Source organism: Diorhabda sublineata, chromosome 6 (assembly GCF_026230105.1).
Source record: "Diorhabda sublineata isolate icDioSubl1.1 chromosome 6, icDioSubl1.1, whole genome shotgun sequence".
Taxonomy (NCBI): Eukaryota; Metazoa; Arthropoda; class Insecta; order Coleoptera; family Chrysomelidae; genus Diorhabda; species Diorhabda sublineata.
Window position 1 is genome coordinate 29,068,836 of NC_079479.1, and position 22,604 is coordinate 29,091,439.

The 22,604-nt window shown below is 32.8% G+C and overlaps 1 protein-coding gene across 1 annotated transcript; it reads left to right on the forward strand.

Moving 5' to 3' along the window:
• Positions 1-599: 599 nt before the first annotated feature.
• Positions 600-21,638, forward strand: LOC130445328 (Bardet-Biedl syndrome 7 protein homolog). The gene is made up of 14 exons (XM_056780902.1): positions 600-763; positions 3,197-3,320; positions 4,146-4,260; positions 4,317-4,446; positions 5,570-5,757; positions 8,309-8,498; positions 9,201-9,391; positions 11,426-11,546; positions 11,889-12,041; positions 14,536-14,738; positions 17,542-17,706; positions 19,099-19,208; positions 19,281-19,511; positions 21,092-21,638. Exons 1-14 carry the CDS (start codon positions 659-661, stop codon positions 21,232-21,234), a joined length of 2,169 nt encoding a protein of 722 aa, XP_056636880.1. The 5' UTR covers positions 600-658; the 3' UTR covers positions 21,235-21,638.
• The last annotated feature ends 966 nt before the right edge of the window (positions 21,639-22,604 follow it).

Below are 22,604 nucleotides of genomic sequence, written 5' to 3' on the forward strand. Positions count from 1 at the left end.
TTCATTGATTCTATATTACTCAATGAAACAATGCTGACTAAACTACGAAAACAAACATTTTATATAATTGAATCAGTACCCATTGGGATCGCTGTCGTAATTTTTATTATTAAATGTTGCATTAAACTATGGAATACTAGAACTGGCGTTTGCCGGAGTTTGCTCAAAATCGATTCGGGGCGCATACAAATTACACCAGAACCTGAACAACTACTGCATAATGATGGTAATTTTAAAGCCCGGTTCGCGACTGAGTCTGGAGATAAAGATCTGGCTGAGCATTTGAATACTTCACAGAAGAATGTCCTGTAAACAAGCCCTCAGATCCAAAACGAAGTAATTGACATTTGTGGTGAATTAATTCAACATAAAATAATTGATGAAGTATACGATTCTGGCTGACAGAATCGTGAAAACACTGGCTCATCTTTAAGTACCCATTTTCAAGTTTAATTTTTAAACATAATTGGAATATCATGGAAATACTTCGTACTTAAAGGTAATTTTATACTTCCTTTCTTAGACTTTGTCTAAAAATGTACTTATATGGCACTGGAAGGAGTATTGTTTGCATTGTCGGTCGCTATAGCACTATAATCGATTTCTACATTGTGGCCCTTATTACGAAATAAGATTTATTTTCATTAATTTTGAAAGAATGTATAATCTAGAGTTAACAAGAGTGGATTATACTATTGTTGGTGTAACTAATCCAAATTGTTTGCAAGTGATTCCTGGGACAGTAGAAAAAGAATGTCAAAGGGTAAGGAATTATTTCTGTTATTAGCGTCGTTATTCATTCATTGACATAACCACACTTTTTTTTTCTTTGCGGTAGAATTTTTTGACGAATGATGATGATTGATATCGTAATAGTTGTTATGAATGTTTGTGAATCTTTACATTTGCTACTGAAAGTGCTTGTACCACCTTATCACTCATCCTTACCTTAATGCGATAATTTCAATAGTGTGATTATAAGGTTTTTCCAATAAGAGGTGTTATTTTGAACAGCCCGCTATTTTGGTAAATATCACTTTTGAAGCTGCCATTTTTTGACATTTGACAAGTAGAAACTACGCCATTAATGAAAATGGAACGATACACGCTTCAACAACGCACTGAAATTATTAAAATTCACTATAAAAATGGTGAAAGTTTGGCAGAGACGGTTCGTAAAACTAAAACATTTTTGGGTCGACGTGAAGCACCTTCTCGGACCGCAATACAGAAATTGGTGGAAAAATTTGAGCTGTTGGGACAAGTTAGTGATGTGAAGAATAAAACCCGTGCACGTCGCTCAAGAACAACTGAGAATATTGCTGCTGTAGCCCAAAGTGTTGAAGAAAACTCAGGTTTGTCCATTCCTCACCGTTCTTTGGAATTAGTCATTCCACAATCGTCATTACACCGTATTTTGCATAAAGACTTGGGTCTTAAGGCCTATAAAGTTCAGTTAACACAAGAACTCAAGCCGGCCGATCATCAACAACGTCGTGTCTTTGCTGATTGGGTCCTTGAAAAATCATCAACTGATGAGGCCCATTTCCACCTTGGTGGTTACGTCAATAAACAAAATTGTCGAATCTGGGGCTCGGAAAACCCAAGAGTTATTGTTGAAAATCCTCTCCATCCTCAACGCGTGACTGTTTGGTGCAGTTTATGGTCTGGCGGTGTCATTGGACCTTACTTTTTCGAAAATGAGGCTGGAGCAACAGTTACGGTGAATGGATTGCGCTATCGAGAGATGATTAATGATTTTTTATGGCCGAATTGGATGGTATTGATTTGGACAACGTTTACTTTCAACAAGGCGGCGCCACGTGCCACACAAGCAACGAAACCATCGATCTTTTACGGGAAAAATTTCCGGACCGTGTTATCTCTCGAAGAGGTGATAACAATTGGCCATCGAGATCTTGTGATTTAACACCTTGCGACTTTTTCCTGTGGGGCCACGTGAAAGATAAGGTCTACGTCAACAGTCCAGCATCGATTCAAGACCTCAAAGATGGAATTCGTGAGGCTATCGAGGACATAGCGCAGCCGCTTTGCAATTTGGTTACGGAAAATTTCATGAAAAGGATATGGTCCTGTAAGCGCAGTCGTGGCAGCCATTTGGCTGATGTTGTGTTCCATTATTAACGGCATACCTTCCTCTTTATAATGAAATAAACATCCGATCATTTATCTCAAAAAATGACATTTTTCTTTGAATATCAAAATAACACCTCCTATTGGAAAACCCGCTATTTAGCTAGCTTCTTTGGAAGTCTGGGAATACTGTTTCACTGATCTAGAGGTCTCCATGCAGCCCTTCTTTGAACAGCTCCTGTGAATGTTGATATGATTTTATACTGTATTCTTACTTGAACCTATTCCCTCGGCAGAAACTAGTGAATTTCGCTAGTTTACTAATCTTAGTAAGCTCAATAAAAAATCAAAATATCCCAATATTTCAATTAAGTAAAAGATTTAGTTTGGCTTCGCCTGCTGACTGTGGCGATTCACAGAGTCGTATTCAAAGCATATTATAATTGGTTTGAAGTGCTTTTTGGATCATAGTTTAACTTGTTATTCTTGTATTCACGTGCTTGATTCTATTATTATTATTATTAACTATTTAAATTCATTAAGAGCGATGGCTTCTTGGCGGTCATTTGATGTAAGCGATACAGTGAAAAGAGAGTTTCTGCACAAATATATACATTCTCAAAGTAAGGTGGTTAGTTTAAATATGTTGGTGAGCTAGAAAATACCAAACTCTTTTGTCTATTATTTCATTTCTTGCCATTCTATTTCTTGTTTTTCTCTTGTAATCTAAGGACTGTTTTTTTTAATTTCATGCCTCATGCCAAGCCTTATTAGCTCTCTCCTCGTCTTTGTTTTGAATTGGTTTTGAATTCCATGATGTTATTCCCAAAGTGTCTTGTTTTATTTTCTATTTCTTTTTAGAAATCCAGTTTCTGTACAATCATCATATGTAATATGATAGTTTTTTTGACGTATATCTGGCTTTATTTGTTTTTGTAAATCCTTTTTGGACAGAAACTTTTAATTGCATTGAATAATCTTCCACTTCCTACTGTCCTCTCGTTCATTTCGTTTTCCAGTCTTTTATCTTTTGTCAGTGTCATGCCAAGGGATTTAAAATTTTAACCTGACCTATTTTTGATTTTCTAATTGAATATTTTAGGTTGCAGTTGCGGATGTCGATGGAATCCTGCAGGTGTTTTCTGTGAAAAAAGAAGATATTCAAATACATTTCAAAACTCTTCCAGGACCGCCAATAGTTTCAGTAAAAGTAGCTGGAGCAGCAGGTTATTGGACCCTTATACTTGTTACTATTTAGTTAGTAGAATGAGCAGTTGCAAGAGACTTTGGTGTAGTGATAGTGTCCAGATAACGATAATTACTGTTAATTACTGTTAACCGAACATTGAGATAATTTCACGAATAATTAGAAAATTTATTCCATAAAATAAATAGCATATTGAGTAACCAGAGTTATCTACGTTTAATTCACCATAATTTTCTGAGCTCACGCTTTTTCTTCTATTAATTAAAGAAAATCGTATTTATACAAATTTCATTTTAATAGTTCTTAATATTAATTCAACAAGTCGTTTGTGCCTTATTGCTTGATGACGATGTGGTCATTGTCAAACAAAAACAGTTCTGTTGATGTTTCAGTTTTAGAATGTGGAGTATCAATTATTATAAGTATTTTCCTGTGTCCTGATTATGTTGCATTGTGGAGTTAATGCCAAAAAATTGTTTACAATTTATAGACAAGAGCTTGTAAATTACTATAAAGCAAACACACAACTAAAATAAATAAAAGACCTAAACTTTTGTATAAAATAAACTTAAAACAAACAAAAGGAGTCCTTTTTTGTTAAAATAAATAAAAGCGCCCGGTATGAATAAAGTTTTATTATTATTTTCGATTAATTACACATGATGTTGATAACTTACAAAACAGAGTTTTCTTGGAATACTGGATACTTATAAGGTTTAAAATTACGATTTAGATAAAAAAAAAAATTTTCAGATCCATTTACGGAATTCATTTTGCTTTATTCCTAGATTTCTATCTACAAATAATACGAAACGTATTTCTCTTATAACTTTCTTTTATTTAGGTACAGCAAATGATAAAATTTTCATCGCGTCTGGTATAGAAGTGAAAGGTTACACAAAAAAAGGAAAATTATTTTTAACCTTCGACTCTGGTATGACTGAATCTATAAGTACAATGTGAGTTCCCGCATGAAGAAAATATTTTTGCATTGAATTTATTATTTTTTTTTTAGGTTTGTGTTGGGTAACGATTTATTTCTATGTGGTAAACATGTTTATACACATTTTAAAGATTGTAAGGACAACGGCTCGTATCTTTGTGGGGATAAAATTGTTGACGTAATCGCTTTTTATAATCAAAATGTGAGTCACTGTAATCTTTTGGTATTGCACTGAAATTTTAGCATGAGCACAAAACTCAATGAAATTTATTGATTTTCGCACGCATTCTCCTCATGATGAACACACTCAGAACGTGTTGTCAAACGAATATCATTTGAGTTGTTTACAGATACTTGAAACATTCATCTTGGCCAAAAAGGGGAAAACATTTTCATGCGATGATTTTCTATGACTTTCGATTTGGATTAAACCAACAGCAGTGAGCCAATCAACTCGCTTCGACTTTTGGTAATGAAGCACCATCTCGAACCACCTGGTTTTCCGCATATAATGATACAATCGTGGTCGCACTTCGCTACAAAATGAATTTTGTGAAGGTCGTCCAAAATCGGTTGCATCGAAGCTTGCAAAATCGTCATGAGACATACAGTGAGATTGGGTTTCACTTCTATCCATAATCATGAATCTATGCATATGAACCCGATCCTAAAAAACAATCGATAGTATGGGTTTTTCAAGACGACCCAATTCCAACAAAAAGTTGTTCGTGCATGAAGTACTTTTTTGGATTAACTGGACGTGGTCGCAAACGTTCAGATCAAGATAAAACTGCCTAATATGAATGGTGTTCTTGCATTTTTTAGCCAAAAGTGTGGGACAAAATCAGGGAAACCATTCGCAGAAGACGAATCATTCTCCACCACGAAAATTCGTTTTCTTACACATCAGTTCAAACAAAAGGGTTTTTCAACAGACAAAACATCGAATTTATGTTTTAACTGTTCAAAATCGGAATGGAAATATTGATCTTTATGGAGATTATTTTAAAAAACAATAAATCCATAACTAATTATAGATATTTGTTTCTATTTTTTTTATCTCAAAATTAGTGGCAGCTCTGTAGGGATAGATTAACGATGACGATCAAATCCTAGGTACATGAAACCTTATTCAAAGTTGTAGAGCTCTAAAACATGATCGAATATAGAATTACCATTAAAAAAATTGTCTGTTTGATTTGTTTAACTACTTTCTGAACATCTTGTATTGTAACCTTAATTGGTATTAATATGGCAATGAGAAAAAAAAAATTCAACGTTCGCCGATTAACGACCGTATAGATTCAGATGTCTGTATATTTCAGAATCGACGATTAATTTCATTAATAGCATGTGAAGGTAGAATGATCAGAGCGTTGGAACATGCAAGAGTAACTTTTAGCATGGAAGTTGAGAGCACTCCAACGGTACTTCACATTTATCAAGGCAAAGAAAACGCTGTCGTTTTATTTGGAACAACTGATGGTCGTATTGGAGTTCTAGATGTTGAAACGTATGTAAAGTTATCAGTACTCATTGTGTTGTGTTGATATAATATTGATTAAAAACTTAATTGTATTTTTAAAGAAGATTATTAGAACTGAAGGTTTTTCTGTAAAAAAAATATTTTTTGTCCACGTTTAATTTAATTCCTTACTATTTAATAAGTAATAAAAAAGAAATGAAGATAGAAGATGAAATGACTAAAGTTAAAAATTTCGTTGAAAATAGTACGAATGATAAAATTTTAGTTTATTAACAAATACAGTATTAAGGAAATGTTTAATAATTTGTTAGTTTTTACTAGCTACTCAAGATCTCGGTGGTTATTGCTCTATTCTGTATCATTTAGAACTTGTTCTAATATATGCTGGTTCTAATATATCAGAAGATGAAGCTGCTTTATTAGCTTACTATCTAGATTTATAGGGTAGTTGTTGGTTGATCATTTCGGTAGAAAACCTCTTCTATTTCTATCTTGTCTCGGTATGAGTATTTCCCTAGCTTTGCTTGGTATATTCTTCCATTTAAAATCCTGTAACTTTGATTTAAATACTATTAGATACCTACCTTTATTTAGTTTGATATCTTACATCGTTTATTATAATTTAAGCATCAATATTGTTTCTTGGAGCTTAATCTTCGAACAGTTCTTAGTAAAAATAAATAAACTCTTACTTCTATAGGTGCTTTTTGTTGTTGCACAAACTTTTGACAATAGAATTTGGTAAATCAATTTACGGCCCAAATGACAAGATTTTTGAAATGATTACTTGCACTTGCATTGATAATCTGCTTGGTTATTCAGTAAAATGCTTGTTTAAGTCCTGAGTTCTAATCCTAGAACAGGATGATGGGAGAACGAATAATAAGTTTAGTTTTACATTTAGCTAAGAAACCGAAAGAAACGCGATGCTGAGTCGAGGACTCTCCATTAAGTACCACGGTCGGACGATATCTAAGGCTGAAAACAGACGGAGCGACTTTTGTCGATTCGACCGACGAGTCGAGGCATGGTCCAAATCGCTTATATATAATGAAACACACCAATTCTCGACGCGGCGTCTTGTCGCTTGAAGTCGAGTCAACACATGGTTGTTCCGCTAATCCCAATCGAAATTGGGAGCGGCGTCGATACATCATTCCATGTTCTTGAACTGATCATAGACGGAGTCAAAACAGTATCAAAAACCTAAGGGATAAGCTCTCTATTTTTGCATACTTTTCAATTATTTGCTTTATTTTTGTTATCTTAATTATTCGTATTTGATTGAGCACTAGCACTACACTATTTGTTGTCTGAGACCTCGACGACGTCCCGCGTTTCTATTTCGACTGCCAACATTTTGGGGTGTACCAAATCGCTTTGTACCCATACGTTGATCTTCAAGATTAATCCTGTATTGTGAAAGATAATTGCGTGCATAACTCTTCGCTTCTTTACAATTCCTGGTGTTCAAAAAAATGTCAAGATATTTCTGTAATATTAAAAAAAATCAGAAACGTACGAAGTAGACAAAGGCCAAGTTAACACCATTCCAAGTCTATCTTCTTACTATACAATATAGATTTAATATTGGCAAACGTAAAAACCGAATTACTAAAATGTCCAAACCTATATAAATAATCGTGATGATTTCTTATAAAAAAACCTTTGAAGTGTGAAAGTTTTTATTTCAATTTTTTTGTTAAGTTTAAAGAATATATTTTCGTGATGTTTTCTTGTCAAAATACAGTCTCCTTTGGCCTGCTGAAGGTTTGCCATATTTTTTGTTATGCCATGCTTATAATTAAAGCAAAATCCTGTCGGAAATCTACGTCCTATTCATTTTTTATTCATATTCATGATGTCAACCTGTAAAATTACTCGTTCTCAACACAAAACTTAAGGATAGTAGCATTTTAAAATGCAATGTTCAGCTCTAGCTTCTCTAGTTTCGTAGATATCTCAAAATATACAGAGTGACCTTCGTATGTATATTGAATTGTTCGCTCGTTTTGGAAAATTCCTGTAGTTGAAAATCGTCGAAGAAAACGTGTTGAAACTTCACGAAACTATGTCGAAGCAGCGGATGCGATGACCCAAATTTCTTGACTTGTATTGTTACTAACAATGAGTCGAGTTGTCTCAGGTATCATCTTAAAATGGAGCCTTGAAGCATTTAATGACCTTCACCTGCATGGCCTTATTGGAAAAAAAACAGAAAAAACAAATAATTTTCTTTGGATGTTCCAATGTATATGAAACTTTTTAAACGTTTGCAAACCTAGTAAGCACAGAATTTCACTGACAAAAAAGAGATGATGCTTCAAAACTTTGTCTTATGTTTTCAGAACAATTATATCAGATCTCAGCGAGGTATAGTTATGGCACACGACTATATTGAAGACCAGTGTGGTTACTTTTAATCATATTTGATAGACGTTGATATTATACCTAACTTTATTGTCAGAGATTGTATATAAGTACTTAATTTTTTATAGTTAGATTGAAATCCAGCATTACTAAAATTTTACAGGTTCATTGCTGTCTTAAAACAAAAGTAAGATATTGTTATTTTTAGTTTACAAGGATTTCAACGCTGGTTGATGACAAATTCTGAAAACGATAGTCCTGTATGTGCTATGGATAGTTACGATTTAAATGGAGAAGGCATAAAGCAATTAATAATAGGTAGACAAGATGGCTCCATTGAAGTTTATCAAGTTAACGTTGAGGATCCATTAGAAGTACCGAAAATCATTTATAAATACGTAAGATATTTTTATTGTGGATTGTTTATTTGCGTTTGAAATCAATAAATAGTAGAAAGCAATCTTTAAGGTATCAACTCATAAGATTATTTAATCAATGAAGATCTCGTTTACTTCACTCCGATGATTATTATCATTTAACTTCGATTTCAAATCTCGATACAGAGAGTCTAGAATCGTGGTTCCAAGATTTTGGTTTGGGTAGGAATTTTGAGCATTTGCTGACTAATCTCGAGCGATTGTCCAAGAGTAGATGACTTGTTTGAAGGTTATGTGTTCAACATAGTTCACTAAGTTTGGGAGAATTAGAGCACACGGGATAAGTCTTTAAGGTTTATAAAGCAGTTCTGGTGTTTGAGCCGATTGAAATTACTGTGAATTTATTGTGTCGACTGACTAGCGCCCAATCTTATTCCACCACAGAGACTATTCTCACAAAGTGAGAAAAATCTGCTATTTTAGAACTTTCTCTACAGAAGTCTGCTACGGCCCAGCTATTTATCCTGTAGCTATCCATGTAGGCTTGAAGTCGTCAGTTCTCTGCCAATAATGTGTACTTCCAAGCTCTATTCACAAAAAAATTAGAATTTTAATGTCCAAACAGATAATACAGAATTAGCTCGACCTTATATATTTTGCATAAACCGTCTATAAAATTTGATAGAATTTTTCTATTGACTATAAAATGATTGATATTTGTAGAACTGTAATGAAAGCGTCAGCTCATTACAATGTGGAGTGATTGCAACAGCTGGATATGATGAAATTTTAGTTGTCACCTATTCCGGACGAATTTTTGGACTTACCACACAAGTCATTGAAGCCAGCTTTGATAATTCTACAGCTGGATACATAGCATCTGCTGATACGTGCCAAAAAATTTTTAAACTGAAGTAAGATATCGTGTATCAAAGTAAATCACTATTTATCCCTGTATTTTGCTTTTACAAACATCCCTCTTCATACTGTCGTTATGAAAAACCGAAAAGTAACAATCAAGAAAAATTTTATTTTCTTCTTGTTCAGAGCAGCCGTAACTCGAAACAATTAAATAAACTGGTTAGAATCACAATTTATTCAAATTCAGTGGAAAAGAATTTTTTTTGTGTATATCTCATTATCATTGGTCTAAGAATAATTTAAATAATAGGCGCTAATGATGAAAAAGTTGAAAAAGATATTGTGTACATGTAGGTACATAAATGCAAAGGAAAGTTTATCGTTTAGTATCCATTACTTTATAATAATTAGCTGACAAATCCGCTATTGAATAAAGTTGAGATTTATCATCATTGATACTAATTTACTATGTGATAAAGTTGAAATCATTAGAAAATGGTTATTATGAATAAATTTAGTTAGAATAAATGAACTTGATAATAGCATAAAGTGTAGGTGTTTCGGACTATTTCTGAACTCACTATACGAGGATAGTCCCAGAAGTAATTGGCCCAACAAGGAAAACACGAAAATTGTGAAAAAAATATATTTATTTTTCAACGAAATCTCCTTATAGCTCCATACACTTTTCCCGTTCGACGTTCAATAAGTTCCATACCATTTTTATAATGAAAATCGTCAAGCGTCGCAAAATTATTATTACCGACATCACCTCTCCATTGTTGGGAAATCCTTTCAAGTCTGGGAACAGAAAATAATCCAGGGGGCTAAATGTTGCAAATAGAGTGCACGAGATAGCATTTCAAACTTTATTTCACTAATTTTGGCCATTACAATATAGGATGTGTGAGCTGGTGCATTGCGTTGATGAAACAACACTTTATTCTTAACCGTTTTTGCTTGATTTCTTCGTCAAACTCCGACAAAAAGTTTACATAATTTGATTGCTCTTTTGTTTTGGTTTTATTTATATGAAACACTGCCGAACACTTGATGGAAACATCTTCACGAGGTTATTTTTGTTCCATTGTGAGCACAGCCTTCAGTCGACTATCATCCAATACCGCTTTGTAGATTTTCTTCAATATTTCTGGAGTTGTCACCCTTATTTGGTAGACCACTGCGATGCTAGTCTTCGCAGGCAGTACGGCTTCGTCTAAACTCTGCTACCCAATATTTTACTGTTAATAACGAAGGAGTAGTTTTACCCAGAACAGAATATAGTCCATTTTTTATATTCGTTAAGCTAAGGCCTTCCAACAACCGCCACGACGACTATAGGTCAGACCAGGTACCTCTCGTATATATATATATATATATATATATATATATATATATGTATACATTGAACACCAAAACTTTATAGTATAACTCTTGAACTATTTTACGCAATATTATTGGATTTTAGATCATTGTTTTCAATTGAATCATGTACTACTAAAGTAAAAATTGTCTTAGAAAATTCTATAGAAACTGTCAAACAATCGAACCAACAAAGTATGTTAAATAAAGAGTGATAGAAGTTGGGACAATTGTTATACAATTGGATTCAATCGAAAAAATAAGATTAACACAACTGCATTCTTATGTAACATGCCATGAGGCCTAATGGTATTTGACACTTATAACTCCAAATAAATTTCAATTTTTATTGAATAAAAGACGGGGAAAACTGAAACAGAAGCAAGTATTGAGCTTCATATTTCATTATAAAACATTTTAAGGAGTAATCAAGTTTTTTTTTCAACGGGAAAACTGGCTGCCAACAAGTTCTGTCCTTAACAAGAGATATCGTTATTAGGTGCTCAATTTTAATGTCTGAAATTAGCATACGTCTTTATGAAACTAAGAATGGGTAAAATAGTAAAATTCTATACTTCTGTCGTGCAAATGAATATTATAAAAGCGCTCTTCTAAAACCTCGCTCCAGGAAATATCGGAATTCCGTGTTACTTTTTTATATTTTTATTTAAAGTAAGAATTTCTAGTAAGTATACTATAACGTATTAAAATAACTGTTTTTTTAGAGCCGATATTGAAGATATTAGAAGAAAAATCCAAAAAGAACGAGAAAAGTATCAGTTATCATCAACACATATCTATTTTAATGAAGTCTCTGCTATTCCTCTACTCATGGTCAAAGATGCTGTAGGTTATTTCTTAGTTGCATTCAAATATAGTGTAGAGTTTTTTCAGCACAATATATTAATATGAAATCATTAATCAACTTAATTTAAATCTAGTAGTGTATTTCCCACTCCTATTGTTGAGTACTTTTCTTTGCTGTAATTTTATTAGTATCAAGATCAATCGGTATCAAAATTAGAGTCCAAAGAACTGAGAATTTAAAAAAAAACTTCCAAATTCATTGTTTTATCTCTCGACCACAATTGACTGGAGTGAGGATGTTTCTTTACAATTTAACAGTATTTTTCTAATTTATGAAATAATACTAATTAGTTCGAACAATATTGGATGTGTTTTGTTAAGTTTGTTTTAGATAAAAACACTGGAATTTACAATTTATCAATAGAAGTACCTACGGCCATTGATAACATTCTCTTACAATGTAATACTGAAATTGATCTAATGGATGTGGATAGAAATTCTGCCGTAGTAAGTCACAGCATTTCTGACAAACAGGTAATTTGTAGTGCGATAAAAGACGTCAGAAAATAAAATAAGTATACTGTTTCTTTTGTTAATAACCCCGAAACAAAGATACTTCTACTGCATAATATGGTAATATATCCATACATATTTCAATACTTGCGTGCGATCACTCGTTTTCTCTATGCTATGTGTTTTATACATGTATATTAGTTGATAACTGGGACGATGACACAGCGAAAATAATAACATCTATTCTCTTCGGCATACATAAAAATGAAGATTCAATGCAGAGGCTTCAACAAATCAAGACACGTCTGATTACGTGAACGCATAAAGTTATAGTGGGCCCAGAACAGCACTGACACGAACACGCACGTGCCCTAATCCAAAAAGATAGACGATTGATTGTTCTAATGATAACAGACAAACTACATATCTCCCGAGAAAACGTCAAGCAGACTTTAATTCAAAATTTTGCAGCACGAAACTCTGTACAAAAATGATTTCGAAGAATCTTCCAGAAAAGCGAAAGCAACGAAGTTGGTTTCTTTCAGTACGATTTCGAAACGAACCTCCAGAATCAATACTGGGTATTAACAAATGATACAAGATTAACGACAACAGATTCTGGCGGATATCGCGAACAATTGGATTCTTCAGCATACAATAGAGCCTGCCAGATGCGGTTTTTAGCTTCCAGAAAGATTCCAGTATCACCACATCAATTCTGTTCGCCGGATCTGTCCGCCACACGTCCTTTTTCTTTACTAAAATCAAATATGTTCTGACAGGAATGCATTTTGAATCGGTTGAAGGCATCAAAACAACTGTGATGAAGGTGGTGTGAAAATTTTCTGTTAATACTATATTATGTATTATATATTCAATATTCTAGTATAAATTTTTCAAATGAATGTGAAATGTGCGACATAACATTTTTCTTATTACTAACACTCTCTTCAACGTAACCATAGTCCCGTGTACTTCTCAGGATCCTATAATTTAAGATAATGGGATTTTTCTAGGGACATAACGCAAAAGCATTTATATCAACCCCTTGATTGGTGCACTTCCCCTTATCATACCATGAGAAAACTCGGTATTTACTTACATTTTTGAGGGGTAATGGTAAATATTACTTTACCAAATGCACTAACTAATTCTTTCACTACCAAAAACCGTTGAGCTTCGTGTGTTTACTGTCTTAGATGGTTGAGTAGTAATAATTTAAGTCTTCTGCAAGAGCCAAAAATACCACAAATGGCTACCACCTTCAAAAATACTATATGCCTTGTTGACTACGTCATTCTTGCTAATTGCTTTCGTGAATGCATTAACTATCACAAATGATTTTATGTCGACTCCTTTGTTCCTCCAACATTGCAATGCTGAATAAATTACCCACATTGTTGATGTCTTGTATTGCTCGTTTTTTGAGGTTTTTTAAGGTAAGCAAGCACAGTCAACTGTTGCTTTTCCATCCATTCAATGAACTAATTGAATCCTTATTTATATGCGAGTTCCAATTTTAGCAGTACATCAATATTTTTTTCTACGGCTTTACACAAAACTGCTGTACCTCAACTGTTATTGATAGATCAAAGAGGTACATTGAATGTCTTCAATTTGATTTCCTTAGTGCAGTTGTAGTTTTTATTACATAATAAATCAGGTCTCTTATGGAATGTCGAATTTCAAGCAATGACAGCTCTATTTAGGTACTTATAATTTTATTGTTAATTCTGAAAACCTACTATCTACTTTAAGATCAAATATTTTGGAAAATAAAAAAGAAAATACAAATATGTCATTACCGTGCCCAGAGTTGCCAAACATCACGTTTTTTCTCTGTAACGATATAACTGTCAATATTGTGAATAATTAAATATTTGTTTCAAACTTTCTAAAAACAATGAATATACCCCTTCTTTGTTATTCAATGTATATTCGATATTTTTATTGTACTAGATTATGTTATTTGTTATTCATCATTTCGCTATTATCTAGTGAAGCCGTAGAAAAAGTATAGTGTATAACTCGCATGAAATACTTAGTTCCTACTCGTATGATTTGCACTATTCTCATTGCCTTGACAACGTAAGGTATAGAATTATAACCTCACTATCTCAACTATTAATTTATTAGTTCTAATTTATTATTTTCAAAACTTTATTTATATAATTTCAAATTATAACAATACTCTTCCTCTATTTCGAAACTGATACGTGTTTTACAGCTTAGTAAGCTGTAAGTTGAGAAAATATATCTGACAACCTTGTTTTATTTTTGTTTTCACATCAACTTTGCCAACTTTTTAGTTCTACTGTAAAATGAAGTGAATAAAAAACAATTGTCCTTAAGTCATTTTTTTTTGGAAGCATTTCATTTCCATTAATCTAAAAATACGAGAATGGTTAATTATGAAATGTGTGTAAATATCTTTGTTGTCGAAATTTCATAAGCAAGTTAGTCGTTTTTTTACTTAGTTAAATTCAAGAAAGTACGAGTACATCTGGTTTTCCAGGATGAAAATTATCTGCTAGCAACATATCGATGCCAAATCAATACAAATCGTATAGATTTGAAAATTCGTACCTTCGAAGGCAAAAAAGGTATTTTACAAATATATGTTTCTCCATTGGTGCAACCAAAGTGTAGCAGAGTTATAAAGTATGAGATAAAGGCTTTATCTCTTCATTCCAGGTTATATCAGATGGATAAGAATAGGTACGAAATCTTACAACTATAATTTTTATGTTAAAAAAAGATGGAATACAGTTTCTGCTCTCTTTACAAAATTACAATTCAGTGTTCCATGTTTGCATTAATCAGCTTTTGTATGTGTACTCATTCGAAATCCACAAAAAATATGATTTACATAAAAAGTGAACACAGTAGATTTACATAAATGTATGCTATATTGTTTGTAAAGATAGAACACAGTTACTGTTTTCCCTTGTAACAGTATAATTGTTATTTATCGAAATCAATCAACGTTCTGATTTTCAAATCAAATTTCCCTCGTATCCACTGACTTCCGTTTCGTTTACTTGCCTTGTTTTTGGTATTAGTCGGGGAGATTCGTACGGGAGATATAGTCCAAAAGCTGGCCATATTAAACTGTACCGATAACGTACACGACGTTTGAGTTCGTAAACCCCTAGAAAATAGTTGTGACGCTACCAAATGGCTGTTCTGCCTGTTCGGACAGGAAGCATATGAAAATGCCTGCCGAGTTTCCCTGTCGAACAAATGTGCCTAAAAAACCGATGGGGTACACGCGTGGAAATTTTTTTATAGGTTTTTATAGAGTTCAACTAAGAGCGGTAAAGCAGTGGCAGAAATGTAGCCGTTCAGAAAACTTCCGGCAGAAGGGATAAAGACTGTCGGAAAACTCATGATCGATGACCGAGATCGATGAAGATGATAATGAGTAAACTCATATATTTTTTCTCGTATGAATAAATTAAATGTAGTTGAAGTTGAAAGAGAGAAAGCGAGAAAAACTACTCATTCACTTTTTCTTTGTATTTTGACCATTATTACAATAAAGCATTTAATGATTTGCGCTCAAATTTTAATACTTTATTAATAAATCTTATTTAAGTATACGTTTCTGTTGTTGTTCATTTGTTTCCTTTTCACGTTCTGTGATATACGTATATTTTATTTTATTTACATTTTTTATTTACAAGCGCGCTACGTCCGCGTTTCCGAGATGAGAGGCCAGCGACGGCGGGGGCGCGATGCGCTAGAAACGGAGAAACCTGCTTCAAATCGAGCGCTCTGTTATAAATGATGATGTTTCAGCGAGTTTGCAGCGTATCAAAGTGATTTTTTTTTCAATTTGGGGTAGAACAAAAAGATATTTGGAATGGCATCATAAAAAACAGGTTTTGAATGCAACAACTGCGAATGTATATAATTTTACATGTACGTCGACATTTTTGAATTTTTCCGAAGGTTTTCTGGCTGGCTAAATTTCTGCCATTATCATATAAACCTTAGTTGAGATCCCTAAAAGCATGTAAAAAATTTTCACGCGTGTACCCCGTCGATTTTTTAGGCACATTTGTTCGACGTGGAAACTCGGCTGGCATTTTCATATGCTTCTTGTCCGAACAGGCAGAACAGCCATTTGGTGACGTCACGACTATTTTCTAGGGGTTTACGAACTCAAACGTCGGCGTCGTGTACTTTATCGGTACAGTTTAGTGTAGCCAGCTCTGGGACTATATCTCCCGTACGAAATTCCATGTAATTTTAATAAACCCGAGCTCGCTCGCCATCGTTTGTGTGTTACAATTTGAGTTAACTCGTGATTTTTTTTTCCGGAAGTTTTATGAATTTTAGTTTGCCCATATTATAGGCCAGGGCTTCTTAAACTTTTTTATATAGCGACCCCCTTCAAGCTTAGAAAATTTTAAACGACCCCCTCCTCCATATAAACGTTCAGTTGAAAATCGAGGAGCGCGTTGTATTTATTATTCTAAATGCTACTTCCATATTTTCATTTATAGGCCCTACATAACAGTTTTGCATTGCCACTTTTTTCAAAAAATAGTTATAATAAAGCTACAATAGTATTTTGTATGATTTTTATTTGTATTTATATTTGTACGTAGTGTGTATATTAATTTTAAAATTTTATTTATAATGATTGAAAAGTATCAGATCTTTGCGACCCTTTTTCAGTAGTCTCGCGACCTCCAGGGGGTCGAGACCGACAGTTTAAGAAGCTCTGTTATAGGCGGTTGATGTTTGTACGCAAAATAATAATAAACGTCGTAGAAGGCAGAGGTCCATTTATCCCCAAACGGTAACTCGGACCTTTTCTACCTGCTTAACATTTTAAAAATGTACACTCTTCTTAGAAAATATTGTAAAAAACAATAATTATTCTGTAGTAAGGAAAAGAGTCAGTAATAAATAAGTGAAATCGTACGGATTGAAAAAACATTTTCGAAAATAGGTTTACAATAAAAAAAAAATATATAAAAGTAAGGTAAACGTGTTTTGGCCGGGTTGTCATGAGCATTGACGAACCCAGTCAACTTTTAAGAGCTGTTACAGCTTTTCAAACGAATGAAATTTAAGTGATCCTCTACAAAATAGTTCTGACATAATATTTTGGTAAAATCAATAGAAAAAAATTATTATGCAAAATATGAAATTTTTGATGAAATTTTTTCACTTTTTTGCTCATAACTTTTTAAATTTTGAATTTATGACAAAAATTCACATGGACATAATTGTAGAAAAAGCAATTTGCTACAAAATATGTTTATAAATTTTTTTGTAAGATTGATAGTTTCAGATATATCGCGAAAAGAGCGACAACCCCACAAACTTAAGGTTAAGCTTGTATTGAACCCCCCTTAATGATCCATAGATAAAATTGCGTCCTCTAAAAAATGTTCAGCCCATGTTCAGCCCAGCATTTAATTTTGTTGTGTATGCTGTAAGAATACTGGGTTTTTAGCAAATTATTTGGATCTAGTTTGATTTTAGAAATATTTTACGTTTTTAGACCTTTCAATACTCTTGCAATAAAAGGATCATTTAGTCTTGGTGAAATACATTCATGGATCAATCAATGTTTACCAGAAGTTCCCGAAAAACCTCAAGTTACAGAAAAAACAATTTTAGCGTTTAAATTGTGTTTGCTGGATAGTGTTTTGCAATGCACATATCAGTAAGTTTATATGAAATACTCATGAAGAAAAAAAATAAAATATCAAATTTACAAAAATTAAATATACATTTGGACTGGAAGGTACTATCTTGTAATATGGACCAAGTGCTGTTACATTCGTTTGTTCCAGGATATTTAGTCTTGTTTTTAGTGAACATCGGGTATTTACTTTTATTGATCTCTAAGTAATTTGTTGTAAGTTTAAGTGGCTGAAAGTTATAGTCCACGGTACTTTACCCATTAAATATCTCGTCAAATACACAAGGTTGAGGGCCAACGCATCATCTGTAATTTGTAACCACTCACATCAATAAATAGTCCATTCAAATTAAACATTTTCCCCACAGCAACGAGACAAGACCAAAATTGAAAAAAATATTTTGGACAAACATTGTGAAAATTTAATGTTCCATAAGGCTGCCATTCAACTTTTTTCCCTAGGACGCATGGTTTTCCGGAAAAATAGGAAAAACTGATTTTTAAAAATTTTTCGCGATCCTTAGTGGCGAAAATATTCAGAAAAAGGGTTGGGACAAAAATTGTCGGGAATTTTGTATGCAACAACTTTGCTATTTACTATTTTCCCAGGAAAAACATAGTTTTCTAGAAAATGCAAGAAATGAGTTTTAAAATCTCCTGCGCGCCCTCTAGCGGCTGAACTATGCAATGTACGACAAAATGTTCAACGGCAAAGTTGGAGGAAATTTAATTATCTACAACTCGTCTCGGTTAAGTTTTTCGATGAGACCCATATTTTTCTCGAAAAATGGTGAAATAAGTGCGAAATAAGCGATTTTTTTGGTATATATGTCAATATCTCCGCATCTTCCATTTTCGAGACTGTAGTAACTCGAATTCGGTTTCAGACGGCCAAAATACATCGGGATTGACTCTGTTTACTGTGGAAAAAATCTCTCCGAAACAGCGATTTTTCGTCTAATTTGAGTGGACTAAGAATGGAATCGGTAGCCTCGTTTTTAAGTGACCGTTCTAATATACGAGCGTTACAATTTTCATAAAATTCGGATATTGAAGTTGTTTTTACGTTATAAACAATAACTAGAATGTTCTCTTTGTGGCAAAGCCGTTAACTCGTCGAAAGGTTTTCGCTTCTGCGTCCTTCAGATTCTACTAATTTATTCTGATTCAGCCTAACAATGATTTCTATAGTTGAATATGTTGATAAACGTTCGCAGCAACATATTTCAACAATATTTCAAATTTTCTTTATTATGTATTTTTACATTGTGATATTTTTGATAGGTCAATTTATATTTTCGGCTCCAAATATTCTATATTTTTGCAGACGTACCGATACTGAATTTTTGTTATGTTCCACTCTTTTTTTCCAATATTCTGCTGTCTAAAAGAACTTTATTTACACATTTTTAGGAAAGGAGAAGCAGAATTCATATCAGACAATATTTCAACAATTTCTATACTAAAAGAAAATATCTCTTATGAAGCTACTAAGAAGAAAATCAAACTTGATATCAGTACATGTAAGTTTCACTAAATTATTTCATTTTCCTGTATTCAAATCAAGGATTGTGTATATTGTTATTGTTTTGTAGCTTTAAGCGACGAATCAATAAATTTTGTAATCAAAGCAGCAGAACAGGAAATAGTAAAACACCAAAAATGTGCTAATGAAGTAAAATTGTTAAACGCTTTACATGAATTGGAAATATCCGAAGAAGAAACCGTTAAATATTTATCCGATAAGTATAAAGATTTATTACAACGAGAGAAAGAAATCAAAAAAACTTCTCAGAATGGTGTCGGCTGCCTCGAGAAACTGTATGGTAAATATTTTAAGTACTACGTAATAACCAAAGAAGCGGCAAACATAACCACTTTTACTTGTGAAGTTCAATTTGAAAATAAATCTATTTTCCACAAACTATAATTGTTTGAAAATTGATTTAAAAAAAAGATGAGATATATACTAAAAGAGGCAAATAATTTATAAAATAATTATATAGGTTGCACAGTTTCAAGAAAGCAACGTCGCAAGAAATAAATTCATTCAATATCGCGTACCCAGTCACCACCTAGCCTAAAATTGCAAACGATGTTGTCATGTTTCTTTTTATCCTAGTATAGGAATCTCATACGAGTAATTTATAAAATGAAATTATTTTATAATTAGCAGTTTAGTTTCAATATTAACCAATTTGGTATAAAAATAAATTAAACCAATATTTTCTATTTGTTAATTGCCAATGATTCTAAATTGCCCCATTTTATTTTATTTTGGCTCGATAAAATTATATTGTTTGTAAATTTGGCTACACTGTGAGTAGAGTCATCATAGTTCTGGGCAGGGTGTCTAGACCTGACGTGCATCTCAATTCCCGCAGTTTTCCCGCTTTTTCCCGACAACTTTTTCTAATTTTCCCGATATTAGTAAACCAATTTTTAGTAATATTCAATAAACAATAGCATTCAATACAAAAAAAAATAATTATCGCTTTTTTATTGTTTATTGTTGTTTTATTGTTTACGGAAAATCCGCGCTCAACTGCTGAATTTCTATGAGATAAAATGAAAATTATTTCTAGAAAATTAATCAAGTTCGGGCAGGTCAAACCGGAATCTTCTATCCAAAATTTATCAAGCCTTTTTACACTTCGATTATATATCTTCATGGATTGAATGGTGTTAGAAAATTGTAGAATATCTCAATACTCGTTTTTTATTTTGTCAGCCGTCGAGCCAGAAATCAACTTGTTCGTGTCAACCAGACAGCCAAGCAAGAGTCAAGTCGCTGTAGAGCTACGTTGGATTGATGTGCGATTAAATTTGAATTCACACAAGTTATGTACTTTGTAAGTTTATATAATAAAGGTGATCGTTCTTGAATTTTTTTAATAATTTTAACGAAATAATTTTTACAATCAATCATGAATTTAGTCAATAATTCACCAGAGGGCTTGATTTTAGCATTCTTCAATGCGCTGAAAATCCTATATCAATTTTGCTAGCAGGAAGCAAATTATGTATTGAAACTACAACTTTCTGTGCATTTCTCCGAAAATTCCCGATCTCGAAAAAAAATCCCGTTGTTTTCCCGTCTTTTCCCGCTTTTTTCCCGATGGCTAGACACCCTGTCTGTGTCTCACTCTAGAAATCATATATGTAATACATCTATGTACAGTTCTTATGGGAAAGAACGTCTCTACGCTACGGTGCCGACAGTTTTCATTTTCTCTCTCGTTCTATACTGCGCATGCTTGAAAATTCTCTAAAATGTCAGTAGTGGAAAGCTAAAAACTAACTGAAGATTGAAGCCTAACCTAATATTTTTAGAATAACTTGTCGCTTCCGATATAGTGTGATTAGTAAATAAAATGTCTATTCTTTCACAATTTTTTTTGTTTAGGAATTTTGTGCAATCTTTATTTGGACTATTACAAATTTAAAGGCGTGAATATGAAAAACGAAGATAAATTGAAGCAACTTTTACAGAATTACAATTATGAAATAGTATTACAATTTTTTAAATCTAACGAGAAGCCCATATGAACTGCGAAAACTGATAATTATCCGCCATAAACTAGCGTTTGCATTATTAGTCATTATGTGCATTTCAAGATTCCACAATGGGAAAATGATCAGATTTTGTTGCATAACAAAACAATAATCAAAACTGTATATTTGCAAGAAAGAGTTAAGTATGTAAAAATAAACAAGAGTATAATAAAATAATGTAAGATAAAATTGAGTTGGTACAGCAACTTATGGACAGGTCAAACCATTTGAGTGCTGCATGTTTATGATTAAAAGTGCTTGAAATGCACACCAAATATTAGATTAAGGTTTGATATCACCATTGCAGTTATCAGTCAGAACTATTTAAAATGTTACATATGTTTATATAGAGTTAATTATAAATTGGTATTGATCAAATAAATATAAACAATTTTAAAGATGTTTTGTTGTTCACCCTCTACCTAATTTATCAACTATGGAATCAACAATAGGAATGTGTATTGTTGGCAAATTATTATCTTTATTTTGACTACTTCATGTTGACATATCAGAACAAATACGATGCATATGAGGTGTGATTTTTGTTTAAATATTTTAATAAATCTTCTTCGAAGTACTGTCCTTTGCTATCCAACGCCGAATCTATGATTGGAAGTATTTCTGGAAAAGTTTTTTATAATCACTTTCATCTGATATGTCATGGCCTTCTCAATATCTTGGGAAGTGTCAAAACGTTACCTTTTTAGCACAATTGTGATGGAAGGACGTTTTGACCGTTACTCGTTATTAAGGGCTAGCGCATACATAGTTTTAATTGAACAACTGTTTTGTTGTGTATTATATGTTTAAAAGAATATATTAAAGCGCAAATACTCTCAACTCGTTAGATGCTACAAATAAGTCAAAAAGCTTTATCGATTTGCTTCTTATTTAAAAGTTGGACAACTATCGTTGATCCGCAACTGCCGGTGTCGTATAAGCATAAGATTTTTTAGACCTGGATTTTTTTATGAATCGATTTAAAAATCGATCTTTTTTGGAAAGCATCGCCATTCCTACTTGGGACATGTTTGCATCGTAAATACATACTTGAAAAAATAGTTTTTTTTAATAATCGATTCATCAGTTTACGATTCGAATCGATTTAAAAATCGATCTTTTTTGGAAAGCATCGCCATTCCTACTTGGGACATGTTTGCATCGTAAATACATACTTGAAAAAATAGTTTTTTTTAATAATCGATTCATCAGTTTACGATTCGAATCGATTTAAAAATCGATCTTTTTTTGAAAGAATCGCTATCCTTAATTGGGTCATATTAAAAATAAATGCAATATAAAGAACTTCTGCTATAATCGATATTGCAAGGTTATTAAAGGGCAATAAAACAAAATACGATGAA

What these genes read in the sequence shown, in the direction of transcription:
- LOC130445328 (XM_056780902.1), top strand. Translation starts at nt 659, where the DNA reads ATGTATAATCTAGAGTTAACAAGAGTGGATTATACTATTGTTGGTGTA. An exon ending in TCGCTTTTTATAATCAAAAT is followed by an intron (nt 4,447 to 5,569) that starts GTGAGTCACTGT and finishes TGTATATTTCAG; the next exon opens with AATCGACGATTAATTTCATT. An exon ending in CGAAAATCATTTATAAATAC is followed by an intron (nt 8,499 to 9,200) that starts GTAAGATATTTT and finishes TGATATTTGTAG; the next exon opens with AACTGTAATGAAAGCGTCAG.